Here is a 12,743-nt window from a genome sequence, read left to right as displayed (position 1 = left end):
GTTTTCTCAGTCCCATCGCATTTATCAACGATTTACCGTCACTGGAAGTTGCCATTTTACCACTACATGTTAACATGAACGTTATGTGGCGAAAGATGAACGGATTTGTGGTGGCAAAAGCGCGACTCGAGTCATGACCGGGATATATGGAACGAACACCACGGGTGTGGATTGAATCCCTCTGAGGAGAGGAACACTTCGAGATCAATAAGGTCCTTCCAGCTTCCAGCTATGCGCTCCCTCCCAAACCGCCCCCCCACACCCGCCGAAACCCGGACCCGAACCGCAGGTTCGCCGCAAAACTACCCCCGTGAAAATTTTCGCGCCAGCTCAAGCCGCCTTCAGTACACGCCGGTCCGGTTTTGTTCAGAGGGATTTGCAGTTTTTCCGCACCGGAAAAAATGGACGAATCCCGGACCCATCACCGGACCCGTTCGACCCATGATTGCACAATCCGGAAAAGTGCGCCGCTCGTGTAACAGATGGCGCTGCGAAACCACCCGTATTTGTTTATTTTTACCCTCATAACCCACTCCCCCCACTTGTCAACGTCCCAATATCAGCTGTCCGTTCCGACAAGCGATTATTATGCGAAGCTCAGACTTCCTCCGAGTTCCCCGATAATGTCCATTGTTTGCGAAGAAGTGTTCGACGAGAGCAGTCACCCTTCAGATGACGGTGAGTTCATTAACATACGTTGCGTCGATTACAATTCGCCTCGTCCGGTGCAGAAATCCGCGACTATGCGGCGAAAATCGGCATCGACCCCGACTCGGAGCCCCAGCTGCTGCCTCTCGCCGCCGAAGGCCTCATGAAAGCTCTGCCCCCGGGCTGGAAACCTTGGTACGTCCTCCGCCACCTACCCTCCGTCGCTAAACCGATCTTTGCAGTTTCGACGATAAATCCAAGTCGTACTACTACTACAATAACGTCACGGGGAAAACCCAATGGGAGCACCCGCTGGACGACGTTTACAGAGGCCTGGTGCGCAAAGTCCGCGCCGAGAGTCAGTCGCTCAGCCTGGGGGAGCCCACCGAGGACGCCACCTACGCGCGAGACGAGATCCCCAGCTTCGAGGAACCCCCGAAACTCGATCCTCTCGGGCTCGGCGCCAAACGCAGAGACCTCAAGCTGTCTCCGCTGAAGACGAGCCCCAAACACGAGGCCAGACTCCTGAAGCAGCGCTCCGACGACCACATCCTCTCCTCGCGGAAGATTACGATGAACATCTTCAACAGTTTCGACGAGAAAATCAACTTCGAGAAGCACCCTCGCATCTTGGACAAACCCGAGCTGAAGGTCAGCGGGGGCGGGGCCATGTTCCTCAAGTCCAACACCAAGAAAGTGGCGGATTCGATCACGAGTCCCGCCAAGAGTGACTCCCTGGATGTCCAAAGTCAGCCCAGAAGTATTCTCAGGGAGCGGAACTCGATGGAAGTCTCCAGGAGCATGGATTTCGACAAAGTCTCGCTGGATAAGTCGGAAAAGGACGACGACGACAAGAAGAGTGTCAGATTTAATTTAGACACCAACACCGACGTGGCGTTCACGTTTTCGGACAAGTCGAGCTCGAGCGACGAAGAAGACATCGGAGGAGATATAATTAACGTGAGGATAGCGCCCAACAAACCGAAATCGCGCTTTACTGTCTGTCCGGTTAGAGATTTCCAACCGGAGAATGAAAAGAAATTGATCAAACCGAATCCGACTGATTTCATTAAGCCTAAATTGACGATCAGTAAAGGGTCAGACTCGGAAGATGATTCGATCTTGAAAAGTATGGAAAAGAGAGATAGTGACGGCTCTGAAGAGAGTCCGCTTCACACCAAAATGTTGATACAAACCAAGAAATTCGAAGAGAAAGCGGAGAAGAAAATTGCGCAACTCAAGCAGAATATTTGGGAGGAGAAAAACGACGAACTGGTTAAATTCAGGGATGATTTGCAAGAATCGCAGAAGGAAGAGCTCGAGCGGATCTTGATCAATGCGAAAACCGACCACGAAGATAAAATCAAAGCGGAGGTGGAGAATTTGAAGAGGGAGATGGAAAATAGAAATATAGGAGCTCTTAAAGAAGAAAGGTTGAAATATGACAAAGTACTTGAAGAGGAAAAAGAGGAGCTTGAAGAGCAGTTTAAGAGGGAGGAACGTGAGATGAAAGAGAAGTTCGAGGCGAAGAAAGAAGAGCTGGAGAGGTATTATGAAGAGAAGTTGGCGGAAATAGAGAAAGAATTGGCCGAGAGAATGGAGAAGAATCGCGACGAGATGATCATCACGCACAACTCCAACATGGATCAGTTGAGGCAGAACCATTCAATTATTACTGAGGAATTGAAGAAAGGGTTCAGAGCGGAAGAAGAGGTGCTGAGACAGGACCACAAGGCTGTGATTGCCGAATTGAAAAATAAGATAGAGTTAGAGGCGGAAAAGAAGGACGAAAAGTACGAGAAAATCCGATGCGAAAAGCGCTTGCTGGAAGACAAGTACAAATGCTTGAAGGATAAATATTTGAGGCTCAAGACGGAAGTGAAAATGTCGATAGAGAAGAGAAACAAGCGGAAGGAGCAGGGCGGGGCGACGACGACCACGGGTTCGGAAACCGAGCGCAGCCATTCCAACAACAAAGACAGGTGCGTATGCTCCGGTAGTTTGTTCTGTACTAGAATAAATTTGCAGGACCCCTCTAAACTCCCCATTGCGCAAACCCCCCAGGTCCGGCGACCCCACCAAACTGAAACCCGAACACCGCACGACCCGCCAACTCATAATCCAAGACTTGGACACTTCCATCAGCGATAAAAGCGAAAATAAGTGCAATAAAGAGTACGATTCGTCGGACAACAGCACGAATCCGGGTCGCAGCAGGAAAAAGATATTTTCCCGTTTGAAAAGTTCGTCGACTTCGCGGATCAATAACAACGCGAAATCGCGCCGGAATCAGAGGTCGTGCTCTCCAGTGGAAAATTTGAGGAGACAGCTCCAGAAATTGGAGGATTTGGAGGATCAGTTCCCGCAGAATCCGCAAGCTGATACGTATCATTTGAGGTACCCGTTTTCCGACGGACAAAAGTTCGAGGGCAGCTCCGAGTTGGAGTTTTTCCGGCACAGGATCCACCTGGAGAGGGACTCGATCAAGAGGGCCAAAGAGAGTCTCAGGAACCAGAAATCGCTCTTCCAGCAACGGCAAAAGGAGTTGAAGTTGAAACACGGTTCCATGGCTAGGCACACTCTGCAGCAGTTGTGTCAGGTGATGGAGACACCTCCGTCGGTTGAGTTCTTGCAACGTGTTGTTTCAGGAGGAGAAGGAGTTGACGGATATGGAGGTGTCTCTGCACCGAACGCGGAGCCTCCTGGGGGAGAAAGTGATCCGGTTGCGCCACCTGGAGCAGTCTCTGCAGCGGGCCACGGTCACCGCCGAGAACCGCCACGAGGACGCCACCCTCAGCGACATATCTTCGCACAGCGCCAGTTCGGGGATCAGCTCCACCGAATTCGCCACCGCCGATCCTAACATCGGTAAAGGCTTCATCCACGGGGAGCACCTGCAGGAGTCGTCGGAAATCATCCAGAGCCTGGAAAATTTAAATTCGGAAATACGGGAGATCTGGGACGTGCTCCGCAAACAGCATCAGTCCGGGGGGATCGCCACAGGTAAGCGGAGGACACCCCCATCGCGTGACCCCCAATCGGCTTCTGATCTGTAAAATTTCGCCCTTTCGCAGTAATTCCACCCCTAGTCTACCCTGACTTAGGCTGGCCGCTGTTGGCAGGGGCAGCGACAGTTCCAGCACCACCGTCCATCCCCACTTTGGCCGATAGGTTACACAATTATCGCCAACACGTCGCGCTGGCCAACGCTCAAAGTACAGTTGTGACGCACGCCAATCAAGGAGCCACCACTACTCTGGTCGAGAGGACGAGGAATTTGAGGCACTGGCTCAGGCAAGCCGGAATCGACAACAACATCGAAGGCAGCACTCCTCAAGCGACACTCTAAATTATCCAGAGTACAAATTTTATCATATACCTAACGTTGGCATTTATAGATTCTATCGACATTTTAGACAATTTCGAGGCCAAAATTCGGTCAGACGTAGTTTTAATCCGTTAGGAATAGCCAAAGAGTTAATCATCAAAACATTTCTCTTTATAGATGCTTCAAATTGTGATTGTTCAATCTATTACTAAAAGAAAAAAATAATTATACGCCTTGTGATCGTCGGACTGATGAAGGAAATTACGATGTGATAGCGTTTTCGTTTCTATTTTAAAGCAAGACCTACACAGAATGAACTCTTGCCTTACTTCATTTATGTGACGAGTCCACGTGAATTTGTACCTAAAAAAAATAGTGCCAACCGTATTTTTGACTGTTAGGAGAGGTTCTAATCGCAGATTTTATCGACGAATCTAGTCATTGTCTCATTCCAGCACAAACATGTAAATAAGGAAGTTGATGTTTAAGGTATAAAAAATCAAAATAAACCTCTTAAAAAACCTTATTTATTCATTCATAGAGTAATAACGGCGGATTTAAGAGCTTTGCGCTCTTTAGCCTTAACCTGCGCGGCGATGCGGTCCAGATCGCGCCTGCCCTGCTGGGTCAACTCCCGTCCTCCACTGGGTGTCTTCTCAATCAATTTCAGACCCTCCAAGCTTTGCAAAGCTTTACGCGCTATGCTTCCAGCAGAACGACAGAAATGGGAAGGTTTGGTACCGTTGCGCTTACGAGTGCCGAAGATTTTTGTGACTGAACCTACACCAATGGGGGACCTGATGTAGATGTGTCTCACGACGGCGGCACAACGAGTGTAGTACCAATCAGGGTCGTACGGTGCCAATTCCTTGGCACGAGATGTCTTGACGAGGTCTACCCATTCGGGAACGCGTAGCTTGCCCGTCCTACAACACCGGAACGGTAAAGAGAGAAAGTGAGGTTATGTCAATACGCACTTTTTTAAAAATTGGGCGAAGGCCTTCACGAACTTGTGCTGATCGACGTCTTTTAGCGTCACAGACGGCATTTTCTACGAACAATACTCTAATTACAGGTGGGAATTGGTTATAAGAAAGACAACATGTGTGACCATGCCGTTTTCGAACAAATCGAGAATCTTCAATATCGTAACAAAAAATACAAATCAAAATATTAAAAATATGAAAGAATAGTTATAACGGTATTTTTAATTACCTCCTAATACTATAATAGTCAAAATAAGAACTCACAAATCACACAACTGTCCACTTGCCGTGTCAAGATGGTGGAAAAGAACTTCCATTGGTATTTTGTTTTACGATGTTGGTACAGTAAATCAAGTAAGTGCGGCAAATTCAAATAATTTATGAAAAGTTTATTAAAATAACAAAATATAAGTCGTTTACATTTAATACTTATTTTGACGTGTTTTTTAGCGCCGTAAAAATCCTGGTACATCTTAAATTTGTGCACAATTCCGTCACAAAGTTTCCAATGTAGGTGTCTTTTTCAGACTTTTTACTTTCAAACAGTATCACTACATAAATGTTTGGTTCTACAGTGGCCAAAACATAAGTACATTGACTCTGAAATTATCCTGAATTATGTTTAAACCCAGAACAAAGGCAACATTTACCTGGGAGCTAAATTTATAAATTATTTTTTCCACGTTTGCCAGCTCCTCAGCTGTGTCTGATATCATTTTCAAGATGGTCTCCAACTGAGGGGGGCTCCGCTAAAACGGCAGTTTACTTTTTGTTATTAGTTATATAACTGAAGACTTACAGGAGGATATGACACAATAATTGGAAAACTGTCGTAATCAGTGGTGTCGCAACTAACTTGGTTGTCTGATAGCAAAATGACACAAGCTGCTTCATATTTTCTATAAAAACTGACCATTCTAAAAAAATGCAAGTAAAAACCGCACAAATTTATTAAATTATAAAATACTTTTGATAGTGGTCATGATGTAACTTGGCACATAAATGTCGCATATCATTAGGTGTAGTTTGCTGGGCCAGAGTGTCGTGAAAATATAAACTAAACTTGCTCAAAACTGATCCTTTCAATTTTTGCAGCCATTGAAATAAAGCGGGTAACGGATTATTTTTCAAAAAACTAATTTTCCAATTCTGCAACAAAAAATGAGACAAAATCGTTTGTTTTTTTTTTTAATTAAACCTCGCGATTGGGTATTTTGCTTTCCCATAGCGTCAGTCTTGTGTGTGCTCCATGTATGAGAGCTAGTGAGGGCAGAAACTGCAATCTCTGCAACTCTGTTAAAGCTCTAAATAATTGTTCCAAAATTTCCACTTCTAGGCCAAAAGCTGCCTTTGCAGGAGTCAGACTGATGTCTGTAAAGTCAAGTGAGTGTTTCTCAATTAAGTTTTGTATATATTTGAGCATGTCACTGTACATAAATTGGTTGTTAAGGCCCATCGTGTAAATTCTCTCATATCTAAAACTCCCGATTTTTATTATTTGAATTAACAGTTTGATTACTCACAAATCTATCATGTTAACGCGGGCATTTAAGAATTGGTAAATATTTTGACAATAATGTTGGACCCTTCGATCAAGGACAGCTGCTTTGCAATTATCCTCTAGTTTTCTTAAATCTGACCTTAAGGCCTCATAGTGTGAACGTAAAGAATTCTACAACGTGATAATTGACCATAAAACAAGATACATTCAGGTCCAACTCACATCTTTACGAAGAAAACTTTTGTTTTTAGTTTGTAAAAAGCCTAATTCTATGTAACTCTTTTCAGTAAGGATGAGTTGTTGTAAAAAATGTAAAAAAGTGCCCCAGACTGACAGCTGGGTGCTTTTGTAGGCTTCTTTTTCTTTTTCCTACAACAGTAAGCGGAAACAAAAAGTGAGGTTATATCACTTGTCAACTTACAACATGTTCTTTCGCTTTATCGTAGGATATTTGGGATAAATGTGTGAAATAAGTGTGAAGAAATGTGTCTTCTTTTTCCATTTTATAAAATAATAAACATTGAATGGAGTTTTGTTTACAAACATATGTTAGTTAAACGTCAAATTGACATTTTATTGGTATCTTGAGGCTACTATTTTCACGACAGGGGTCGCTCTCGCTAGTGAACGTAATGAAATCAGCAGGAACGTGGGTACCTCACCCCCAGTCAATAGCAAGAATTTTTACAATTGCCAAGGGGTGGTATATTCGGTTTATTATGATATACCAAATGTTTTCTTCACGAGAGGGTTTCAAATAAAGTATAAAGGCCATACTTTTGAGATTTATTTATTGAAAAAAAAAAATTGTGTATAACCAAAATCACGAGGTAAACAAATTGTATCGTCCCGAGAAAACATAAATTTAATACGATATACAAAAAGTAGACATAAAATCTCAAACAAGACCTGAAAACGTAAAACCTAATGGCACCGTCATACTGTTAAAAAATCTTGTTTAGTGACTTTCATAAAAATTTTAGAGTGCTATTATCTTTGTCTATTTAGATACAACATTTAATCCCATTATTTAATATGATCAAGGCACATTTTCAATTGGATAGAATATATAATCATTTCAACGAGTTATTGTAAATGTGCCATGATAAATTCTTAACATTCTTCACTCGACATTGTATGCTAGTAACCGTAACGATCTTGTAAAGAAGACATGACTCCATTAGCTAACGAACTAATTTTTCCCGCGACCTTAGTCACACCTTGTCTCACACTTTCTCTCACATCTTCTAAATCATATGCTTGCAATGCGTGAGCATTTTGGGGAGTTTCTGCAATCACACAAACAGATAAGAAATTAATTACGTCGTGTGGAAGAGCAATCACCCTTGCCGTTTCCAAAAAACTCAGCTGACGAAATACTGGAAGAACCTTGGAACCTGTTCAGGTTGGCTTTAGTCTCGTAATCCGGTTCACGGTCGTTGAAAAACTGTTCAGAAGAAATCGCTTTGGCATTACCGAATTTCTTTTGCGCCGCGTCAGAGCTTGTGTCGATGCTTCTCAACGATTTTTCTATTTAAAGACAGTCATCAAATTTTAATTTAAGTCGCGCAATTCTACGAGTACCTGGTGTTCGATAGGTCGTTTTGGGCTTCTCTACCGGGTCCTCGACGATGACCCAATTGTCTCTGTCGCGGTCCCTACTGCTAGCTTCCGCCAAGAACGAATCTAACTTGCTGGTGCGGTTCATGTTGAAGCCCGAACTGAACGAAAACTCGTCGAAGAAGCTGTCGGTGTCTGAAATTCGCAATTTGCCCAAGGAGCTCAAAGTGCTTGGAGTGGTTTGCACGTTCTCCTGTTCGATCTCTTTCATGTCGCTCAAAGCCGAGTGACTGACCCCGCTTTAAAACCGACAAAATTAACGAACGCCTCGGCGCAATCAAACAACATTACCTTTTCGCGTTGACTCCCATGCCCAATCTCTCAACCTGTTCCGCCTTTTTCGGATCTTGTTTTCGCATTTGCTCTTCTTTCTTCAGTTGTTCGTTACTCAGATCCTTGTAGGCCAGCCTGACGGCCGCCTCGCGCTCCTCCTGTTCTTTCAAGGACAGGGCTGCAGCCTTTGCTGTTTCTTCCAGAGCTCTGAGACGACTTTCTTCCGCGATTTCTGCTTCACGCTCCAGTTGAGCAAAATTCGTTTTCACCTTGGTCGCGCCCAAACCGCTTTTTTTAGCTCCAAGCTGCACCAAAAATTAGCCAACTCGAAAAGTTCGTCATTATAGTACTTTTACTACAACTATCTAGTTCTAGTGCTAGGTTTCTAAGAAAAAATATTGCAATGAAGTATTTTGCGTCAAATTTCAAAAAAGTGGTGACGATTTTTTCAAAGAACTCTGTTAAATAATAATTGCATCATGTAGAAAATAAACGTTACGAAAACAAGGTCAGCTATTAAAACGCCTGTTATTGCTCAAACATCCTGCATGGCCTACAGGTAAAAATTTCATAATCTCTAATATTTTATTTTAGCAATAAACATGTCTATAATAATAACTACTTAAGCATGTTATCTTTATTGTTACTTTTTTTAAATTCTGATAAGTGAAATTTGTTATACATAATTTTTTTATTGGAACCCAAATTGCAACTTACCCCAGATTTTTTATTTGGGGGCTTCCGGGTGGCAATTGTAGATTTCCGCGGCTCTGCATTTGTTAATGATGATCCCAAATCAACTGTGGGTCCTTCTTCTGGATCCCCGTTGTCTTTTTGGAGCGACTGTGATTCTTCAATCTAGAATCAAGTGACCACTTTATGGTCCGCCATTTTGGACATAACCTAACTGGACCTAACTTCATCGTCGTCTTTATTGTTTTTTGTTTAGAAACGTTTAAAAACCATTTTCTTGTTTAAATACTCAACAAGAAACAATGAAAACTTAGTAGACAACATTAATACAAACTTTCAGATGAATCACACTAACCTAAAAGTCTCAAAAGCAAATTGAAATTTGCTACAAATGTTAGGTTATGCTAAATCGAGTGCTTTATAGTGAAATTAATGAAAGCTGAACCTACTTTCCGCTGGTGTTGCTGGGGTGCATCTGGAATCGCGAAATTTTCTTGTTCACTGAAGAAATCAACTTCTTTTTCTCCAGAGTTTTCCTCAACATGTGGATGAACATGAAGCTAAGAATGTTAAATTAAAGAAAAATCACAAAAACAATTTTTTTCTGTGCAGGTGTTAAGTCAAGCAACTTACCTTGCCCTCAACCTAGAACTTACTCAAGCACATTTAACAAGCAATTGCACAAACCTGTGTGTTAGTTCTGAGGGAGCTCACAGCTGTCTGATGCAACTTATCCTTGTAGAGTTGTGCTGCTCTAGAGTTGTATTTCTTCTGGGCATCTGTGGTTATGCAATTGTGTTGGGTGAAGAATTGGGTCTGCAGTTGCAAAGATTAAAGATGAAATTTTTTTTCGAAGTGACAACTTACAGCGTTGGAGTTTCCGCCTAACTGCATCTGCCTCAGCTGCACCCATGTCCAGTTGGTGTCAAGCTGGGTGGACCTGACAAATGTCAGGTGGACACCCAAACTTCGATGCACTGCTGAACAATCAATGCAGATAAAAACACCGTAAGTGACACTGGCCCAGGTGGGATTTTTCGCGTTGCAATCGAAACACACCTGGAACGGCAAACAAATCCAAAATCCAGACACGTCATGTTAATTACATATAACCTAGTTTTTTTTTACATATGTTATTAAATGGGTTGAAATTTCTTACTTTGTTGGCCGGAGTCGCTCGTAATCTGTGAAAAACGGCCTCGAGATCTCCCTTCGACGGTTGTGAATCCATTTTACCAAAAAAATTTACGAAACTGACAAGTTGACAAGCTGTCACTCTTACGACACGTTGTCTTGTCCAGCTGAGTTGAATAGTTTTTGCTGTCACCGCTAGGCGGTGCCGTAATTATTTTGTTATTAAGTTTTTAATAGCCGCAATTTAAAATGCACACACGTCGCCTCTGCTAATTAGCTGTTATTATTTGTTAGGCGTGCAAGGTCATTTTTTTCATAATTTTTGCGAAAATCGCGCGTTTGTTTCGAATTTTGATCGCTCATTAACCAATCAAAGTGGCCGTTGAGGTCCCGTGATCGTGACAGTTGTTTGGTGGTTTGTCATGCCAGCCAGTGGGGTTCGTCTGATTGTAAACAAAACGTAAATTAATAGTTTTTTTAATCCAATAAACCTGAACACAGATCGATCGGTGCATCTCCAACAGTTACACAACGTTAAAATATCAACATTAGAAGCATTGGCATGAGAAATGTTAGAAATGGAAGTCAGAAACCAAAAATTGGAACAACAAGTAAGTCACTTTAATTATTCAATAAACAGTGGGAAAATCAATGGGACGATATTTTTAGAGACAAATAATGGAACAGAAAATGAAACAGAAACGGATGACGTCCGGCATGATACAGGCATCAGACGTTAGAAAAAATTCAGCCACTTTGCGAACAAACAGTGGTAACAGGAGAGAGTTGCATGGTAGGAATGTCACAACAAATCTAGATTTTTCTATAAATAGAGTGGTTTCAGGTTATGACGGTCCTTTAATGTACAGCATGGCAAGGGACAACAACCCTGATCAAGTTATATCAATATTATCCAGTCCTGACAGTATAGATGGTGAGTTGTTCTAGAAGGTTTGTCTAGGTGGTTGAACAAATGTTTGCAGACACAGTGGTTGAAGATTTAACAAATAATGCTTCAAGTGATTTAATGGATGTGGAAGATGATGAGTCCTCACCAGTTGCTTCAACACCCAACAATGGAAACATGCCAGTCAACCCCATTATTGAACAACAAACATTTATCAATAATGGGACGGCGGAAATTGAGGGGGACATAGAGGGGAACGTGGATAAATTTGTCTTGCAGCCGGCCCAACAAAAAGTTTTGTATAAATGTAGAATAACTAGGGATAGGAAAGGGATGGATAGGGGGCTCTATCCTACATATTTTTTGCACTTGGAAAGAGATTATGGGAAAAAAGTATTTTTGTTGGCCGGCAGAAAGCGCAAGAAAAGTGCCACGAGCAATTATTTAATCTCAACAGATCCCACAGACCTGTCGCGGGGCGCCGAGTCATATGTTGGTAAGTCCCATCTGAGAAAATCCATAAATGATGTAACTGCACGCGCCTGGAACCGTGCCAGTTACATAAATTCTGATCAATACCAAATCGGCATAATTGTGGCTAATTGCTCTAAAACGTTTCGTTTTTTTTTTTTCAAATAGTTGAGTCGTTTATGCTTGTGAGAAATTTATACCGCGACATTAATCGGCGTAAAACAATCCGAACGAAATTTTGTAGTCGATATTGACATATTTGGGGTAAGTGCGATCACTCGACGGCGTGTTCTTGCAGGTAAGTTGCGTTCGAATCTCCTCGGGACGCAATTCACGGTATACGACAACGGCATATCCCCCCGCAAGGCGAACTTCAAAGAGGGGACGACGCCTCGGCAAGAATTGGCAGCCGTGACGTACGACACGAACGTGTTGGGGTTCAAAGGTCCCCGGAAGATGACGGTGATTCTTCCGGGGATGACGCTGGACCAGGAGAGGGTGGCGATCTACCCGCAGGACGAGAGCGAGAGTCTGATCGAGTGTTGGAAGTCGAAAAATATGGAGAATCTGATCGAGTTGCACAACAAGACGCCGGTCTGGAACGACGACACTCAGTCGTACGTCCTGAATTTCCACGGGAGGGTGACGCAAGCGTCGGTCAAGAATTTCCAGATCGTCCATGACAGCGACGTGGAGTACGTGGTGATGCAGTTCGGCAGGGTGGCCGAAGACGTCTTCACCATGGATTATCGGTATCCGATGTGCGCATTGCAGGCTTTCGCAATAGCGTTGAGCAGTTTCGACAGCAAATTGGCCTGCGAGTAACTATCGAATTTTTCAATGTGCCTCACAATTTTGAGCTTAATCCGGCTAACTGTACTTAGATAGTAAGGTTTTATACATTGGAAGGAACGTTCCGTTGTTAAGGTAATTCTAGTCCGTTTTTAAACGAATGTTATTTTTTAAGATTTTATATTATTAATATTATTATCCTAGATAATTTTTTTAAGTATACTTTTATCATCACACCTCCCCTTTTGAATATATTTTAGTGTGGCCTTATATTTTGCCTTAAACTATTCGTACTATTAAGATTGTTTACGAACAAATTCACACTTTCGTTTAGATAGTTGAGGAAATAGATAGATCGTCAAAGGACTCACGATACAATCAAAAAAAATC

General features: G+C 42.8%; 5 protein-coding genes and 1 long non-coding RNA gene across 11 annotated transcripts; 3 read left to right on the top strand and 3 right to left on the bottom strand.

Annotated features, from left to right (window-relative positions):
• Positions 1-207: 207 nt before the first annotated feature.
• Positions 208-5,272, top strand: Cep164 (centrosomal protein 164). 3 transcript variants are annotated; one of them, XM_069052370.1, is made up of 6 exons: positions 208-678; positions 732-843; positions 891-2,630; positions 2,713-3,247; positions 3,297-3,651; positions 3,723-5,272. In XM_069052370.1, exons 1-6 carry the CDS (start codon positions 483-485, stop codon positions 3,995-3,997), a joined length of 3,213 nt encoding a protein of 1,070 aa, XP_068908471.1. In that variant the 5' UTR covers positions 208-482; the 3' UTR covers positions 3,998-5,272. The 3 variants fall into 3 exon arrangements, with proteins under 3 accessions (XP_068908471.1, XP_068908472.1, XP_068908470.1); XM_069052371.1 differs by having other exon boundaries at positions 2,677-3,247; positions 3,771-5,272; XM_069052369.1 differs by having other exon boundaries at positions 2,677-3,247.
• LOC138134249 (small ribosomal subunit protein eS19-like) lies at positions 4,482-5,313 on the bottom strand. 3 transcript variants are annotated; one of them, XM_069052429.1, is made up of 3 exons: positions 5,227-5,313; positions 4,954-5,027; positions 4,482-4,902 (listed from the first exon to the last, which is right to left on the bottom strand). In XM_069052429.1, the coding sequence occupies exons 2-3, from the start codon at positions 5,022-5,024 to the stop codon at positions 4,512-4,514; spliced, it is 462 nt and encodes a 153-aa protein (XP_068908530.1). In that variant the 5' UTR covers positions 5,025-5,027; positions 5,227-5,313; the 3' UTR covers positions 4,482-4,511. The 3 variants fall into 3 exon arrangements, with proteins under 3 accessions (XP_068908530.1, XP_068908529.1, XP_068908531.1); XM_069052428.1 differs by having other exon boundaries at positions 5,192-5,300; XM_069052430.1 differs by having other exon boundaries at positions 4,954-5,114; positions 5,192-5,254.
• A 23-nt stretch (positions 5,314-5,336) lies between these two features.
• On the bottom strand, positions 5,337-7,023 carry LOC138134237 (KICSTOR subunit 2-like). Its single transcript, XM_069052413.1, has 8 exons — positions 6,885-7,023; positions 6,686-6,832; positions 6,486-6,634; positions 6,161-6,437; positions 5,930-6,111; positions 5,762-5,879; positions 5,613-5,711; positions 5,337-5,562 (listed from the first exon to the last, which is right to left on the bottom strand). Exons 1-8 carry the CDS (start codon positions 6,963-6,965, stop codon positions 5,392-5,394), a joined length of 1,224 nt encoding a protein of 407 aa, XP_068908514.1. The 5' UTR covers positions 6,966-7,023; the 3' UTR covers positions 5,337-5,391.
• On the bottom strand, positions 6,881-10,367 carry ArfGAP3 (ADP-ribosylation factor GTPase activating protein 3). Of its 2 annotated transcripts, XM_069052404.1 has the most exons (9): positions 10,209-10,366; positions 9,917-10,108; positions 9,737-9,865; positions 9,499-9,609; positions 9,074-9,214; positions 8,375-8,661; positions 8,048-8,322; positions 7,808-7,993; positions 6,881-7,752 (listed from the first exon to the last, which is right to left on the bottom strand). In XM_069052404.1, exons 1-9 carry the CDS (start codon positions 10,278-10,280, stop codon positions 7,604-7,606), a joined length of 1,542 nt encoding a protein of 513 aa, XP_068908505.1. In that variant the 5' UTR covers positions 10,281-10,366; the 3' UTR covers positions 6,881-7,603. The 2 variants fall into 2 exon arrangements, with proteins under 2 accessions (XP_068908505.1, XP_068908504.1); XM_069052403.1 differs by lacking the exon at positions 9,499-9,609 and having other exon boundaries at positions 10,209-10,367.
• On the top strand, positions 8,651-10,076 carry LOC138134255 (uncharacterized). The gene is made up of 2 exons (XR_011160681.1): positions 8,651-8,915; positions 9,474-10,076. It is a non-coding gene; the product is annotated as an uncharacterized lncRNA (long non-coding RNA).
• Positions 10,368-10,513: 146 nt separating the features above from the next.
• On the top strand, positions 10,514-12,561 carry ktub (Tub domain-containing protein ktub). Its single transcript, XM_069052415.1, has 5 exons — positions 10,514-10,794; positions 10,853-10,976; positions 11,028-11,117; positions 11,167-11,586; positions 11,860-12,561. Exons 1-5 carry the CDS (start codon positions 10,753-10,755, stop codon positions 12,384-12,386), a joined length of 1,203 nt encoding a protein of 400 aa, XP_068908516.1. The 5' UTR covers positions 10,514-10,752; the 3' UTR covers positions 12,387-12,561.
• Positions 12,562-12,743: the final 182 nt, after the last annotated feature.

This window comes from Tenebrio molitor, chromosome 6 (genome assembly GCF_963966145.1).
Source record: "Tenebrio molitor chromosome 6, icTenMoli1.1, whole genome shotgun sequence".
NCBI classification, from domain to species: Eukaryota; Metazoa; Arthropoda; class Insecta; order Coleoptera; family Tenebrionidae; genus Tenebrio; species Tenebrio molitor.
This window is presented reverse-complemented; position numbering and strand designations above follow the sequence as displayed.

Bases quoted from the DNA above. Each gene is read 5' to 3' on its own strand.
- Cep164 (XM_069052369.1), top strand. From the start codon at position 483: ATGGCGCTGCGAAACCACCCGTATTTGTTTATTTTTACCCTCATAACC. The intron at 679-731 runs GTGAGTTCATTA...CGTCCGGTGCAG, and splicing joins CAGTCACCCTTCAGATGACG to AAATCCGCGACTATGCGGCG. The intron at 844-890 runs GTACGTCCTCCG...CGATCTTTGCAG, and splicing joins CCCCCGGGCTGGAAACCTTG to TTTCGACGATAAATCCAAGT.
- LOC138134237 (XM_069052413.1), bottom strand. From the start codon at position 6,965: ATGGAAAAAGAAGACACATTTCTTCACACTTATTTCACACATTTATCC. The intron at 6,833-6,884 runs GTAAGTTGACAA...TTACTGTTGTAG, and splicing joins ATAAAGCGAAAGAACATGTT to GAAAAAGAAAAAGAAGCCTA. The intron at 5,563-5,612 runs GTAAATGTTGCC...GGATAATTTCAG, and splicing joins TTTATAAATTTAGCTCCCAG to AGTCAATGTACTTATGTTTT.
- LOC138134249 (XM_069052429.1), bottom strand. From the start codon at position 5,024: ATGCCGTCTGTGACGCTAAAAGACGTCGATCAGCACAAGTTCGTGAAG. The intron at 4,903-4,953 runs GTGCGTATTGAC...CCGGTGTTGTAG, and splicing joins TTCGCCCAATTTTTAAAAAA to GACGGGCAAGCTACGCGTTC.
- ktub (XM_069052415.1), top strand. From the start codon at position 10,753: ATGTTAGAAATGGAAGTCAGAAACCAAAAATTGGAACAACAA. The intron at 10,795-10,852 runs GTAAGTCACTTT...CGATATTTTTAG, and splicing joins ACCAAAAATTGGAACAACAA to AGACAAATAATGGAACAGAA. The intron at 11,587-11,859 runs GTAAGTCCCATC...GTGTTCTTGCAG, and splicing joins GGGCGCCGAGTCATATGTTG to GTAAGTTGCGTTCGAATCTC.
- ArfGAP3 (XM_069052404.1), bottom strand. From the start codon at position 10,280: ATGGATTCACAACCGTCGAAGGGAGATCTCGAGGCCGTTTTTCACAGA. The intron at 10,109-10,208 runs GTAAGAAATTTC...TTGCCGTTCCAG, and splicing joins GAGCGACTCCGGCCAACAAA to GTGTGTTTCGATTGCAACGC. The intron at 9,610-9,736 runs GTTTGTGCAATT...TAACATTCTTAG, and splicing joins CCCTCAGAACTAACACACAG to CTTCATGTTCATCCACATGT.